Source organism: Ornithodoros turicata, chromosome 5 (genome assembly GCF_037126465.1).
Source record: "Ornithodoros turicata isolate Travis chromosome 5, ASM3712646v1, whole genome shotgun sequence".
NCBI lineage: Eukaryota > Metazoa > Arthropoda > Arachnida > Ixodida > Argasidae > Ornithodoros > Ornithodoros turicata.
Window position 1 is genome coordinate 57,785,412 of NC_088205.1, and position 16,487 is coordinate 57,801,898.

A 16,487-nucleotide genomic window follows, 5' to 3' on the forward strand; every position below is an offset into this window, starting at 1 on the left:
TTCCCCAGTTCCAACGATGTATAACTATGTTGTGGAACACATACGTTATCTTCGTTTCATGTATTCGTATAAACGTACATATCTCGGTTTGCGTGCATCGATCGCGCTTCAATCAGTTCCTTTGCATCCACAAATGCCGATGTACGTGAACTGCTAATACTCTTTCGAAGCAGAAATGTAATGTTTCACCTTCATATCACCAGAGCCGCTTTCTCATCACTCTCATTATATAGGTACCCCGCAGGCACGTTTCGATCATAAACAAACAGAGAGAGAGAAGAACCATGGAAACTTTCATCGTCTTCTACGAACAATCAACATTTATTTCCATCATTTTAGCGATGCATCCTCACGATATAAGATAAAGAGAACGATAAATCTAGAACGCAACATCCCATGCTTCGTGAGCGAAAAAAAAAAAAGAAAGAAAAAGAAGAAGAAGAAAAACATCGGGAAGTCTTGCAACCTAGCACTCCTCCACATAAGCATAACACCCTTGCAGTCCCCTCTCTTTTTTGCTCTCTTGTCCAGACGACTCCTTCCTCCTCTCCCGCTTCACGTACGACCAGTCGCCAAGCAACCTGCTCAGTTCAGAAGTCTCCAGACCGTCTCCCTGTTCGTGCCGCTCGCTCGAAGATGCCTCAGCGGTCGCCGACAGTCTCGATCGTCGTGAACGGGTCGCCCGTCGCACTGGACGGCCCTAACGACACCGATTTCCGACACTCCAATGGTCATGTGGTGAGAGTCTCCCTAAGCCTCCCACCCTTGAAGCCAGACCAGGACGAACGCAGCAGTAGTGGTGCTTCCAGCGGTCCTGGTAGCGACGACGAAACGCCTTTCGAATGCGATTTTTCCAGCGTCAATTACAACATGAGATCGCTGGACAGTGGCATCAGCATGAAAGACTTGCAGCAGGATCTCAAAGCGAGCCTCGCCGTGAAGGATGCCCACGCGAAGGATGAGTACCACAACGGCGTGTGCTTCAACGTTCTGGAAGCCGGCGCAAACGGATATGATTCTGACATGAAGTTTCACATGAAAGAGTTGGATGGTGTAGTGAACCATGTGAGCAACGGTGCGCGTGAGGATGAACATCCGTTGGATGCAGCCCTTGCGAACGAGCAAGCCATTCTTTCGAGGCAGGGTACCGTCCGTGGAGTGAAAAACCTGGTGCGGGCTTCAATCAAATGCATCGTCGATTCTCAGGATGGGCGAGTGAGTTTTATGTTAAGTTATATCCACACACGTTACAATCATTCGAAATGGATCCTACGCAGTCTTATCATCTATCCTCGTTGTCTACTTTTGAGGTTAGGAGCTGGCCAGCCAGAGAATATCTTATTCGATTGATGTTATACATATTCCTGAGATATGTAAGAAAAGTGATAACATTTAAAAAAAAGTGTCACCCTCGCAATGCCCATACGTCAAAGAGTTCGTGTATAGCTGTATTGTTGAGCTAATCAACCGTCATCTCAGTTGTTGACTCGCTGATGCACACACGATACAGTTTATTTTTTCATTACCAACCGGACGAGTGGAGCCATAACAAGGCCGTTAGTATGCAACGATTAGAAAGCGTTTAAACACAACGACGGTTTCTCATATATTTCTCATTCAAGACATTAGCTGCGCATGAGCAAATACCAGTATCTTAGGGACCTCTCTCCACTCCGCATCTCGTTAATGGATGGCCGCTTGCGAGGCCCAGAACAACGCCTTCATACCTTCCCAAGAGGACGAGCAACAGGCGATGCTCCTATTTACCCGCGGCGATGAAACCGGTATCGGGACAGCGTACATGACATAAGAACTTACGAAGGGCCCACCTTGGCAGGATTCGACGCTGAATCATTCTTTTGAAGCTGCCGTGCCGACAACAGGAAAGACTGCTACATATGTTTTCGTTGTTTTTTGTGCGACGCGTTCCGAGATTAACCTTGCCGCGATGCCATTTCGTAAGTTTTCAAGCACGGCACAAAAGCATGGCGAGTAACATTTGTCCGAACCACGGTGACGTCAATGAAAGTAAAACAGCTGTGGGACTGTAACAGCTGTCTCGCTCTGTATGACTGCGCAGGCGTTAAAGAAATCAATTTGAAGAGTCGCTATGCGGGAAAAATTGAGAAGTGTCGAGTGGTATTTTGTAGATTTACTTACACGCATACGTTAACTCATACGGCGGTGTTTGCAGCGCATATCCGTGCAGCGTTAGATTCTGTTATGCGGAAGTTATGGGTTCGATACAGACACTACGCAAGCAAGTGGGATCAGGGTTAGTGTTGGGATCCGGGATCCCTCGAATCCGGCTGTTTTTCACGTCCAGAATTTCTGGGATTTTTTCGAGAAAACATTATCGAAACTAGACGGGAGTACTACAAACCTGCTGTTGGCGGAGTCGCAACCATGAAATAATCGCGAGATTTCTAGCACTGGACCGAATAATTTATAATTATTTGTCCTTAGTTGACGCCGGAGCACCCAAATAGTGTGCGGACATTTTTTCTTGAACAGCTCCGGTTAGGGGAGGGAGCTTCAATTGTTGACGTCTGTGACACACGTGCTGGAGCGCCTGCTTTGCTTTGTTGTTCTTTCGGGGGGCTTTGTACCAACCGTGCCACTGTGTGCCACCGTGCCCGTGAGCAAGAGAAAAGGGGGTAGACATGAGAAAAAGCATGGTTGATTGGTAGCGTCCGTTTATTTTCTACGATGAGCGCAGAAACGAAGTATAGCGATCCCCCGCACAAGTCAAGCGATTCAACCGACTTTACTTCTTGCGTGCCGAAGGCGGAGTGAAGCTACTCACAACTCTTGGGGCCTATACGAAAGGTCTTCACAACCATCCCCTTCAGTACAACATGAACCACTAGCTTTGCAATAAACCACCTGAAGGGTTGGAATATGGCAGTCGTCGCGTTCGACGATAAAATGTTCGTTTCGAAAGCGTCTGGAGTTTCGAAAGCTAATCTTTCCTGTAGCCTGTGGTGTTCACTTACTGTTTCCTGTCAGGTTTTGGTTTCGTAGGTTGTGGTTTTGGAACTCGAAGCTTGGCTTCGTCCTTGGTGCCATATGAAATAAATCGATGCGCGCTACGCGTCACGACTGTAAACCTCTTATTGGGTGCAACAGAAGAAAGGTCTCGTCAGTTTTTCTACAAAGAGCGTCGCATATTGAAAAATAATGGAAAGCATTAAGTTATGACGAATGTGTTGATTTATATGCAGAGACAGAGTGCTGGGGAGACACACGCACAGATAATACACAGGTAACGTCAGAATTGCTACTCAAAGGCGTGTGTGCGCGCTGTCTCTGTCTTAGATGGATCCCAGGATTCGTCGAGAAAATCCCGAAATCCCGGAACTGAAAGAATAACGGGACTAAAAATACGTCAGAATCGCAATCACATACTTCCGGTATAGACGCTACGCAGTCGTGAATCCCCTTCATTCCTTGTGCCACATTTACTTCGGGGCTGCGCGTGCACCTAAATCCCTTCCTTCCTTGTGGTCATCGCATGACTGACATTGAAAAGTGTTGAATAAGTTTGAGAACAAGCACCCGCCAGCGTCCCGTGTATTCGCAAGCGCCTACATCGCTGTAAGTAACTGTAATTAGGGATGTGCCAACCAAATCCGGGAATCCACGAATCCTCGAATTCCAGGCAGGGATTCGAGATTTGCGAGATTTGCGAATCCGAATCCAAGTGCCCGAAACGGCGAATCGAATCTTCCGAATCCACCAACCACGTTTCTTTGTTTGTTTTTCAAATTGGCGCCTCCGGCATCCGCCGAAAGCCTACACTCTTAAAAATGGGGGGGGGGGGGGGGGGGTGATGGCAGGATAGGCTCGCCGTTGTTGGCCACACAGAAGTGGGCGTCGTCACGACTATAGCCAAAAAAAGAAAAGGAAAACGCATAGCAAAACAAAACACAAAGGAAGGACGGACGGATGGAGGATAGCACGCTCATAGCCAACCATCATCGCGAATGATATCGTTATCTGCCCTGATTTGTTGAAAACGCGAGGCGTACGCCATTTTTGTAACAATTATGAACCGCATAAGTGTCACAGAAAAGGCGTACGCCTACCGCTTTGAACAAATCAGGGCACATAGCGATATCATTCGAGATAATGGTTGGCTAAAAGCGTGCGATGCGGTGAAGTTCATTTTTAAGAGTGTACTTGGCCGACAGGCGTTTTCTTGTTTGTTTGTTTATATTGCTCTGGACTGAAGAAGTTCAGACAGGACAGGAACAGTTACATTACAAGTTTAAAAGTAACCTGGTTTTGCTTTTGATTGTTGCTGAGTTTTATGGAAATAATTCAGACTCGAGAATTTACGCATTTCTTGTACACTCTTAGAAATGAACTGCACCGCATAGCACGCTTCTAGCCAACCATCATCTCGAATGATATCGTTATCTACCCTGATTTGTTGAAAACGGGAGGCGTACGCCTTTTTTGTGACACTTATGCTGTTCATAATTGTCACAAAAAAGGCGTACGCCTCCCTATCAAGACAGGACAAGACAAGACAGGCTATCAAGACAGGACAGTTGACTCGCACACAGTCCTCCACCTCACGGAAAAAAAAAAACGGTTAGTGAGAGATGCGGATGCAGGGGCATAAATGTTCACCAGACGATGCTTAGCACAGCCTATGAAAAAGTCAAGACAAATAACCCTGCCATCGCTATCATACGAGACGAAACTATCCTTTAGAAGATGGCGACTGAAAATTAACTATCCCAATGCCAGCATCTCTGCCTACACAAAAACTAGAAAAACAAGGCAACCGATATTTCCGCTTAAATGCGGCTCCCTCTAGCTTGTTTTGAAAATGTGCCTCTTGGAGCAAGAGTATGTCGCACTATAGTCTGTGCCCGAGACTGACTACTTCGGCTTGCTTATTAGGGTTTTTAAAACCCTGGAAGTTAAGTGTCACTATACGCACTTCCATACTAGAATTGCAAGGCACCGGAGGAGTCCGACGACGAACCCGAGAACTGCCTCTCCAACAGGGACGCTGACTTCAGTTTCCTCCTCTTCTTCTTCCTAGACGGGCTGTCCCCGGATCCAGATGTCAAATGAAGGTCATGCTTACTTTTGCGATCTTGACACGGCGCCATTTCGTCGTCTGGTACTTTCGGCGAAGTATATGATGTTGTAGACGAGTTGTCCGCTGGAGGGTCTACGGCTGAGTCCGAGGAGGCACGCCGGCCTCGAGTTACGGGCCTAATCCTTGGTGTTGGATGTCAGAGCAGGGCACCTCGACATCTAGTGGCTCTCTACTAGGGGCGCCACACGGGTCAGATGTGACCTCTGCAGCCAAAGGAGCGACATTATCTACAGCTGGGCGCTGATCAACAGCAGCTATCGTGTGGCCCTCCACGGGCGCGTCTCTTACTTTAACCTGGTCCTGGTCTGTAGCCTGGGCCTGGTCTCCAAAGTGCCCAGACGTCTCCTCGGTGGTAAGAGGAGGGAACACTTCGTCGGTTCGCGAAGGTGCAGCAGGTTGTATGAAGCTGCTTGCTTGGGGTCGCAGAAGACTAAAACCTCAGGTCACAAGAACGGCGTTCTCTAAAACGAGGCTTGTATACGTGTTTGAGCAGCCACAAACACAACATTCAATGCACGAGGGCATTGCCTGTGGCTGTTACACGCAATTCAACAATATCTTAATTGCCAAAATAACGAAAGAAGAGAGACGTAAACACATGCAAAAAGCACGGCGTCAAAGCGAAGACGTGAGGGCGAGCCCTTGAACAAGATCCGCCCGGAGCCGCTATGCGGATTGCGGCACAACGATCGAGACGCACGAGGCGTACATATCGGCGGGAACATAAGGCGAGAGTGTACATATCGACATGAAAACATGGATTATGTACTATTCCAATGTCTCTATGAAGTAACGTTGATGTTTGGGCGTGCTGGTACGGTATGGTATACGAAGGGCACATAAACAACATCTTAGAAATTTCTGCCCTCTTGGACCAGCATCGCTTTTCTTTGTACACAAGAGGAGCGATGACTACCCAGGTCCTCTCTCTCTCTCTCTCTCTCTCAGTATATTTATATCTACCTGCTGGTAGGGAGTTCTAAGGACATGAAACGCACAATTTACTACGTATCACGCAGTGCCCGTCAAAATATAGTTACCTCATTCTTTCATACGAGAGAACCAGGAATGTCATTCCACACATGGGAAAAAGGAAAGAAGAAATTATTTCGTGTCCACCACAATCTGTCAACGGCAACATTGAAACATTGTTCCCGAGGCGCACCGCTTCTTCCGGGCACGCGTTACTCTTTGGAGCACGCAAGCAAGTGGAATGTTCATTGCTGGAACAGGAACGAAAAAAGGCCGCAAAAGTGGTCGGAACACGCAAGTGCCGCTGTAAGTTGCATAAATAGGACGTCTTTCGTGTCTGCGGAACCTCCCCGCGAACCCACAGACAAAATGACATAGTGCTCTCGTCCCATTTCGTGCTTCTTCGTATATACCTGTCTGGAAACTTTTTTTTAAATCCACGAATGGTTTTCCGTCGATTCCATTGTTTTGTGCTTCTATACTATAGCTGCGTAGCCCAGTAGGTAAAAGCACCCGATCGTTGGTGGTAGCCAAGGTCCTGCTGAACTCTGGAAGGTAGTGGGTTCGAATCCTACCACCGGCTGTGCTGTTTGAGGTTTTCCCTGGGTTTTCCGGCAGACTTTCCAGACGAATGTCGGCATAGTTCCTCCTGAAGTCGGCCCAGGACGCACACCCCTGTCCCCCGCTCCTTCCTGCTCTCCTCTACCAACCTGTCCATGTCTGTACGGCGCTCACAGCAACAGTTGTTTCGCGGCGCTACCACGGAATAAAAAATTGTGCACATACAACGCATACACACACATATATAAACTGCGGCAGCAACACTTCGGCGTCACAGTCTGAGGGGGAGGAAACTCCGCTGTCAACCTCGGGGCCATACCCTGTATTCACACGAGTCAGTTTTCTGCCGGCAGCAAGTCGGGAAGGAGTGAGAGGATATCCGAGATAAACGAGGTCACTACGCGTCTGAAGGCGCCCGCTCGTTATCTAGCATTCCTTACTTTACTTTACTTTATCTAGCCTGTCATTGCGCATTGCCAAGAGCGCCGCCTCCCCGCCGCTTCTTGGCGTAGCGGAGCCCATATAACAGTGGTATACCACAATTGTAACAGTTGTATACGACTGTACGTGTGTACAAGTATCGGGGGGGGGGGGGTGATGGCAGGATAGGCTGTACAAGTATCGGCGCAGTTGCAGCCAGCCCAGGATCGAATAGTCACAGCTACCACTCCTTTCTTCCTTTTCCATCTGTCCACGTTCTGTCCACGGCCTCGTACAGTACAAGTTCCTTTGCGGCATACTAATGTGGAATATAGACAGGAAAGGTAGAACAGTCGAGAAAGTAACGTTGCATGACGCATAAATCCGGGTGTTGTTGTTGGAGATGACGATGGCAGAAGAGCAAAACTTGGAGACGTTCCCGTTGTTCATGTTTCTCCGACGGAATCCATAGCATTCCGGTTACCTTGACCCTTTATCGGCGGGGAGTAACACGAACAACTTTCGTAAACTCTCCGCTCGCACTGAACTTCCTTATTGCATGCATGTCCGCACAACGGGCTGAATCTTTTCCTTGTGGTACAGAGTTATCAGCTGACGAACGGCATATATTGCTGCCTCTTTGCGAACATATCGCTGCACTTTGTACTGCAGTCTTGTCCGAGCTTTTTGCCATTCGGCATATATAGCAGATTGAATTATAATTGGGTGTGGATTTTCAAAAAATATGGAGACCGTGGCTCCTCAAGTGTGGAGCCGGCTACTTCAACTCACTTGTCCCGCTAAAAGGCGCTTATTAGCACAAACAGCCCACTAGGGCCCACCAGACTCTAAGGCATTTTTTTTTTCTTTTTTAAGCCCAGCCCCCCCCCTTTTTCTAAGAGGAATAGCAAGTCGGCTTGCATCTGGCTAACCTTTCCTCTCTTTCTTTTTTAATAAACATATCCCTCCACGAGGGGTTGGTGGGATAATGATGTGACGGCATCGTAAATAATGTAGTACAACTCGAACATCATCATAAGGTGGGTAAAGTAGCCCATAGGTGTGCCAGATGGGTCAGAGCTATACTGTCCACTGTTTTGGCTTGGCACCATGCGTCAGAATTTATAGCATAAGAAATATTTATTATCGTAGTAACAACAGTATAGTTACACATAAAATGGCATAAGGTAGCGGTTAACTGTGTGATAACTGATGAGCAAGGCTTCAATTTCGGCAAACGAGAGGATGGATGACATGCAAGAGCTAATGCGCACTTCAGCGAAGCAATAATTTAATCGCCGCAATATGGAGTAAGTTAACGTGCAATTCGGATTATAGGACGACCAAGGGTCCTTTAAGCTCCTTTTAGTGGAAATCACCGACAAACGGCGTTGGAAGTAATGTGTTTCCCTCTCCCACAGTGCTGCCGTTGTCTGGCGGAAGTGAACCAGTAATCTCGAGCTTCGTGAGCCAGTACGCTATCGACTCCCCATTCCTCATCTCAAAATAAAGTTGTTTTACGCTATCGACTTACCTATCGAGGCTAGAGTTTATGCAAGTGAATTAATCACACTTCCGCGGAGCTAGTATGAATACATGCCGTTTTCACCGCTTCCGGTTTGGTGCCGAAACGACATCCGGTTTCACAGCAAACACGCTCTGCGCCAACCACTCTGCCGATTTATATACGTAGTTATGGCTACTGATTTGAGGAGAGAGAGGGTCGTATACGCCTTTTTGTGGCAATTCAAATTGTCACAAAAAGGCGTCCGCCTCCCGTGTTCAACAAATCAGGAAAGCGAAAGATATAATTCTGCGTGGTGGTTGGTTCCGAGCGTCCTTAGTCGCGGAATGACCGGAAGTCTTTATGTTTACCCGAAAATGTCATGTATATGTGCAGCTATAAATAAGACGACAAACTTTACGGAAAAAGTATCAGTATATCCTCACTGGAAAGTATATAATGTGACGTCAGCTGGTTTCAAGAGCTGCCAGAATCAGTTAGGGAGTTTTTTTGTTTTGTTTTTTTCATTTTGCGCTTGTGCAACATGTGGTCTTGTGAAGTAACGGTGGGGCACCGCGGGAAAGTTGACAATTGAAAATTAAATTTCATTGAAAAATTTTAGTTGAGAATTAGTGGCGCAATTCAAGTTGGTCACTCTAGGTTGTAGGGCATTTCTTTCGCGTGACGTTGAAAATCGAAGCACGAATGGCGAATTATCTTTGCGAATAATGAAACGTTAACGCTAGATCGTGTTTCCCAGAAGTTCGATCTACGCTCTAAAACAAAAACTCGCCACATAACGCACTCAACGCCAACCACAGCGCGAATGATAAGGTTATCACTTGTGACTGGATGAGAGAGCGGGACGCCTTATTTTTGGTACCATGACTATAAATGATAATTGTTCCCCAAGAAGGCGTTCGTTTTCCATTTTCAACGTGAGAGCGAATTATCTCGTTCTGAAGTATAGTTTGCAAGGAGCCTGTTCTGCGCTTCTGTTTTGGGGTGCACGGTTACACGTTACTGCACTTGACTTCGTGGTGTTTTTTACACAGTGGAGCCGCATGTGATTGTGTATCTCCGAGATAAATGCAAACGAAAGCAAAAAATAACTAGCACAATTTACGATATCATGAGACCATCACTAAAAACAACGACAAGTTCGTGGCTCACTGAACCTTGTGCATGACCCTGACAGTTCAGGCAATAGCTGTCAGACTGCGCCGGGAATATGGTGGAGAAAAGACTTTGAAGGCGGGCTCAGTGTTAGGCGGTGCGAGTCAAGCTTTTCATGTTTTCCATCGCGAATCGCCGAAATTACACGTCCTTCTCGTCTTGTCAAAGTCCCAAGGTGTTCGAGGGAAACGCTGTCCGTTAAACTCTGGTCGAGGACGTCGTCGTTTTCTGTAAAGTACATGGACGCAGAGCACAGCATGACGCAGAAGTCGAAGGTCTGATTGAAGGGAGCGAATAGAGCTGAACGACGACTATAGACGAAGGAAGCAAAATGCGATAGCCTCAATTAATCGTCTGCAAGGCTGCTCATCATAACGCAGTTTTACTGTAAAAAGAAAAAAGAAAAAAAAAACAGCAGAGAACAGGTTTTATGTGTGTATGTGTACATGTGTTGTTTGTTGTTGTTGTTGAGTACTTTGGTTCCTGACGCACACGTTAACGCGAAGGTGGATGTAGTGTAAAGAAAAGCAATTTCTCTTCTGCATCATGTCATCATATTCGGATGATGTTGAAGACGGTTTTTATGAGTACCCATAGAGTGAGGAAATATTTCGTTAACATAATGGAATAGACACCTTTCTGTCTCCTGATGATTCATTGAAAGTGGGATGGATCTGCCTACTTTCAACATATTATGCAATACACAAAGTATCCACAATAGGTATACCCCATCTCATTTTCATCAAATAAAAAGACGCAACGATACCATTCTGAATGACGGTCGGCTCCAAGTGGTGTTACGTTTCAACAGTGTACGAAGCACGATAAGCTGTGACGTCATGCTTCAACTTACGTTCTGCTTCTGTCGTTGCCGTACTTTTCTTGCTCCAATCAAGCAGCAGCATCGTTATGTACCTGTTTGTGACGTACTTCTCTGCCTTCAATCAGTTGTTTGTTTGCTTGTAAAAAATGAGAAATTTAACTCGTCTCCCGACGTGTTCTGCTACAGCTAACATACCCCCCCCCCCAAAAAAAAAATACACGCACAGGCACACACTACTTCACTACTTCGCAAGTTCTCTGCTCGGAAGTTCACTATTCACAAGTTCAACAGTGTTTCAACAGCCCGTACTGGTTTTGTCGCATTCGCAGATCTCAGATAGGATAGACCACCATCGAGCTGTCGATTCCAGGAAGATATGTCGCAAGCAGTATCCTCCTTACACAACATTTGATATCCCTCATTGACATGACCAAGGCATTGGGCGCATGGAATCTTCACCACTCAGCGTACTCACGAGCGTACGTTGAACGCTGAAAATGCTCGTGAATTTTGTCATGTCGTGGCGTGTTTTTAAAGAAAACAATTAGCCGGTGAGTTGTGAGAATAACGACAAGACGCCTAGGGTTCACCGTCCATCTTCAGTTAAGCTCGTCCCTAATGATGTCCTATTGTTCTTCTAAGTTTTAGCGACTCCTGCTGACGCGAAAATTCGTCGCCCGCATTTTTCTTTATGCTGTGTATACCCTGACTGCTATTATGTCAGCATGCGCGAAATCGTGCCTATAGACACGCGTTAATGGCTGGTATGTCTACGGCACATTTTACGTTAAATTTCGCCGTAACGCTATAGGTCTCCCTCGATCTATATGGCCATTGGTTGCCCGGCTCTTGATATGCTCAATGGCAATAAGGGAGAATAACTCGAAAGGGGCACTAAAGTGCAGACATTTCTCCTCGCGGCTGCCCCACTTTATTACCTATTTGGAGCCAAAGGCACGAATGAAAATAGGGACGTTTAACCTGGGAATGTGAATGTAATGCAGGCTCTGCGCACTTATGGACACAACCTAGCCTTTCCGTGCACGCCACAGAAACAAGAAACAAAGAAAACAAAAAAAAACTAAAGAAAATTAAGAAACTGTACGATTGTCTAAACCACATCTGGAAGGTCAAACACCTATAGTCGGTGCCAGGTGCTATTCAACGACTTTTCCGAGTACAGCTTCACCCTTCGCAAAAAGGAAGAATTAGCGGGAGAAAATATGCTCCGATTTACTGTCCACGATATACAGGGTGCTTCCTTTTATCTGCAACAAATTTTCATAAAATGGAGAGTTTCCTTAGGGCGGTTTTACTTTTGACATTCGATTACTCGACGGGGCTGCTACTAGGAATCCAACTTTATCCTCGGTTGGGGGACTAATTAACAGAGATATTTTCATCAACTTTTTAATTATTGGCTTTAGGGAGCACATTGCAATTGCAATATTAAAACCTGATCACCACATGATCCGTTCGAACCACTGATGAAGCAGTAAAGTAATCTCAAGGCGTGCTATAGACCCAAGTATTTCACCCACCTCGGCCGTCCGCTAGAAACAGAAAGTGATCACAAAGAGAGCGACGGTGACGTCGATATCCCCACCCTCAGCAAAAACGTCATGCGCGATGTTGGCAAGCCCTTATCCCGGTATGTTTCACGATCTTTGTTTTGTTTTTTGGTTTTTCCTTCCTTTCGTTCTTTCATGTGTTCGCAGTCGCCTGCCGTATCAGTCATTTCATTCTGCCGGACACAGCTCTTTCCCTTACCCGGTACGATAAGCGCTGATATGTAGTGGTGATGCGCAAAGTTCTTTGCGAGCAAAAAAGAAAAACAAAAGGAAACAAAGATCGTGAAGCATTATGTTTTTCTGTGACGGTACGTGAGGGCGGAGATATCGACGTCACCGTCGACCTTGGCGATCACTTTCTGTTTCCAGCGGACGGCCGAGGTGAAATATTTGGGTCTATGGCACGCGCTGAGGTTACTTTAGTGCTTCATCAGTGGTTCGAGCGGATCATGTGGTGACCAGGCTTTAATATTGCAATTGCAATGTGCTCCCTCAAGTCAATAATTAAAAAGTTGATTGAAATAGCTCTGCTAACTAGTTTCCTAACTGAGCAAAAATTTGGTTTCCTAGTAGCAGCCCCGTCGAGTAATCCAATGACAAAAGTAAAGCCGCCCTAAGGCAACTCCCATTTTTTATGAAAATTTGTTGCAGATAAAAGGAAACACCCTGTATATCCGCTGTATTTCACATTCTAGTAGACAGAAGTCACTTTTTTACCTACACAGTCAGGACATTATGTTACCGTCTATACGTATGCAGAGGTCCAACAATGGTATTGTAAGCCCTGATCTCGATATTTTCTCTGGCTAAATTTATGTACCTCCAGATATCGCGCTAACTTTGTTTTCTGTCTCACGTACCCTTCTTTATCTTTAGTGTATTTATTGGAAGAATTGTTAGTGTTGTTTATTGTTTCTGGATTTCCTCCCTAACCGGTTGTGAACTTGAGGTGCACTGCCCACAAGGCTTTTATTAGTTGTTAGCAGGCACGGTAGCAGATCAAATCAAATCAAATCAAATGGAGGGAAAATAGGAAAGATCCAACAAAATACGCGATTGTGTAAATAAAGTGATAACATGCATCGCGTTCCCTTACGATCCCTGCGCACATATTAATCATTCGATCTAATGATCCCTCAATGAGCGCGATAACGGGAAAAACGTGGGCTATAACAAAAAATACTTGGAGCGGCCCTGCGTAATGGTATGCGACGAGCAGCATCCAATCGCTCCTATCCAGTGGACCAGGGAAAGTGGACGGAACCACGTATCATGCTGGTACTTGTCATTCGACTGTGGTACCGATGCCACGTGGGACACAAGTGTGCATATTACACACGTCGGAAAGATGATGTCCACAGGGCATCTGTATCTTCAGCACCCTCAGTTATTATGATCCCTAATCGTATAATGTGAGTTCTTTTTTTAGCGTGTATCCGGGAGGACAAGACGTTCACAAATCGTAGCCGGGAAAGGAGGCGGACTCTGAATCATTTCTCTTGACTACATAGTGGTACGGAGAGATAGTCATCAGTCTCATGGAGCTCGCTGCGTTGGATCGACACTGCTTTTGCATATCGCCCACCATTGTGTTGTCCGTGATAGCAGCAGCGGGGACAACAACTCACGGGTACAATGTATACACGAAGGACAAGGCTGAGTCGCCCCTGCTGTCACGTTCTAGGTCGCTGGCACGACGCTCTAATTTTCACGCGCTCCGTCTTCCCATTGTGCGTTGTCGCTCACGCCTGCGTAGTCTGTTACACCGCCAGGGCTTATGCATGCGGGGATGGTAGTCTTAGTAAACAAGCTATACGCCATAGAGACATATGGAGTATGGGTAGGTAAGGTACAGGTAATAGCTAATATACGCGTATGTTTTGTAAAAAGTATCGCTGTATACGAAGGGTGGTGGTGGCAGTAAGAGCATGTCTAACCTTGCAGTTGTGTTTGAGCATTACTGGAACACCTAACGGGCTTGCAGTGTCATGTCACAAATGACTGACGCAGTACCAGCTCCGTTTCATTCCTATATTCCTAGCAGCACAATATCTTGGCCCAATATTAGCTGGATATCGCTCATACTGGCCCAATATCAGACCAATATTGTCGATATACAGTCGATATTGGGACAAGATGTTGTGCTGTTTGGTCTTCAAACCGTAGAAATCGTGACACTGTGGAAAGCATAGCGTACAAACAAGTTTGTGGCACTGCACCCGAAAAACACAACTACACCGCATAACACGGTCAAAGCCAGGTTCAGGATTCATCGTTATGGGTCTTGTCCACCAACTTGCGTCTGTGTATTCTATGTCATCTGAATAATGTCACCCTATCTCCTCATTTGCGAAGGACGAGCCATTTTTGTACGCCAATACGTCATTTTTGTACTGTAAACACCTTGTGGACGTTAACAACGTTAGACATATCCTTGTGCGAGAAGAGACAGGAGTATAGACTTTATTCACTGCCGTCATCCCTCTAGAGGGCGCTTTATATGTACGTAATTCATTGGCGTAATTCATTGGTGTAAGAACGTAATTCATTGGTGGACATGGGAGTGAAAGAGCGTGCTTTTGCGCTTCGCCGCGACCAGCCGCGACAAAAATACGTAAACCGAAACCAATTAATTACTGCAACAAATGACCCGCTTCGGTGGCAGATTTTTCTCTAACAGGTGTCCACTGAAGGTCCCAAAAGGGATAGTACCCATTTTAATGCTGACGGCGCCATGCTTTAGGAGATAGCTTTTTTCACGAAAATCATTAAAATTTTTATCTAAATAATGAGCGCCTCCCGCTCATTCACTCGGTGCGCATCTTGTAAGCGGTATTGGACAGAGACTTGTAAAAAAGAAAGTTATTGATTGGTGCACCGGTTCGCGAATTATTTAGCCCGGGGATTTAACTGAAACACCCGGCATATTATTAAGTGAGCGGTCCCTACCGCTAGCGCCACCAAAAACTTAGTACGATAATAAACACGTCCGACTCGGCAACCATTTCGAAAACGAAACACGGGGCGCGTCTAAGGGGGAATACGCGAGCAAGATTTGGCCGCGGCCTTGGAGCGACCCTGTAATTCCGACCGAACACGCCCGCTAGCCGAGAACGTTGACCTTGACCGGGCCACATGGATGGACCTGCCGGAGAAATTCGGTCTCCTCGCTCGTTCCTGCACGCGGCCATAATGGCAGCACCATCGTGGAGTCGCTTTCGGATATCCTAATCCCAACGCTCGGGCAGTAATAGCTTGTCGGGGTAAAACATGAGCTTGGTTACTTAGCTTCTTTGTGTTGCTTGAGTTACTCGGATCTACTGCCACGTCTGTTGTCAATGTTGTTTACGTAGAGGTGACGTCGTACTGTCAAGGAGAGCATTGTGTTTACATTGGAACGTTTCCAAAATGACAAGGCGTCGAACTTCTTCCTGACAGAATAGAAACTATTAAAGGAACGCAGGAGGGCAGTGTATTTTTAACCGAGGCAGCCCCCAAAACAAAAATTGCGGCAGAAATCGCTGTGCAGATTGTCATGGAAATGCGATAGCATATGAGCTCATCGCGGGCGTTCTCCGACGATGGACTGGTAGAGGCCTGTGGAGACCGAAGTAGCTGGCGTACTTGGCAACCATTGGCTCGTCTATGCTCCTGACGAAGACGATGTGATGTGATGTGATGTGATGTGAATAAAGAAAAAAATGGGGATGTAAGTTTCGACGAAGTCAAACTGGCTACCCCAGTACACTTAATACAGAAAGTTCAATCTGATGATGAGATGATGAAAACGCAAAAGGATGATGTCCAGAGACGAACAGAGATGATAATGGAGTTCAACATGTAGGTCAAAAGTTCAAGAGCTGCGCCCAAGTTAGAGTAAAGTGGCGGAATCACCGGGGGCACACACAGGACACATCACACATTCACCGTGTCATAGGATGTCCATAAGCCCGGTTGCATGCAAAAAGTCTTCAAGTGCCCTTAGCGCCTTGTCGGACGAAGGAGGACCTAATAGTTTCGTGATGTCGAAGGCTCGGGAGTCCAAACGAGAGAGGCTTGTCTCTAATGCCCTTCGAGCATCGACGTACTTCTGACACCTGAGAAGGATGTGTTCAACATCCTCTACAGCGCCACACTCACTACAGTTCGGAGAGTCTCGCTTTCCGATTTTGAAGAGGAGACGTGCGCTGTACGGTACATTGAGCCGTTGCCTATGTAGGACAGTTGTCGTTTGTCGCGTAAAGGAAGGTGGTACTCGAAAGCGTAACCCTGGGTCGACCTTATACAGAAGCGAATCCCGAGCCGATCCTGTTAACCAGGAGGTATTGCACATTCTTTGTT

At 46.4% G+C, this 16,487-nt stretch overlaps 1 protein-coding gene across 1 annotated transcript in view; it reads left to right on the plus strand.

The window, feature by feature from the left end:
* The first annotated feature begins 576 nt into the window (after nucleotides 1-576).
* The window catches only part of LOC135396076 (glutaredoxin domain-containing cysteine-rich protein CG12206-like), a 74,777-nt gene continuing 58,866 nt past the window's right edge, over nucleotides 577-16,487 (plus strand). Inside the window, exon 1 of the mRNA XM_064627115.1 lies at nucleotides 577-1,215. Within this exon, the coding sequence (XP_064483185.1) occupies nucleotides 637-1,215 (579 nt within the window). The 5' untranslated portion in view covers nucleotides 577-636. The remainder of the gene's footprint in view (nucleotides 1,216-16,487) is intronic.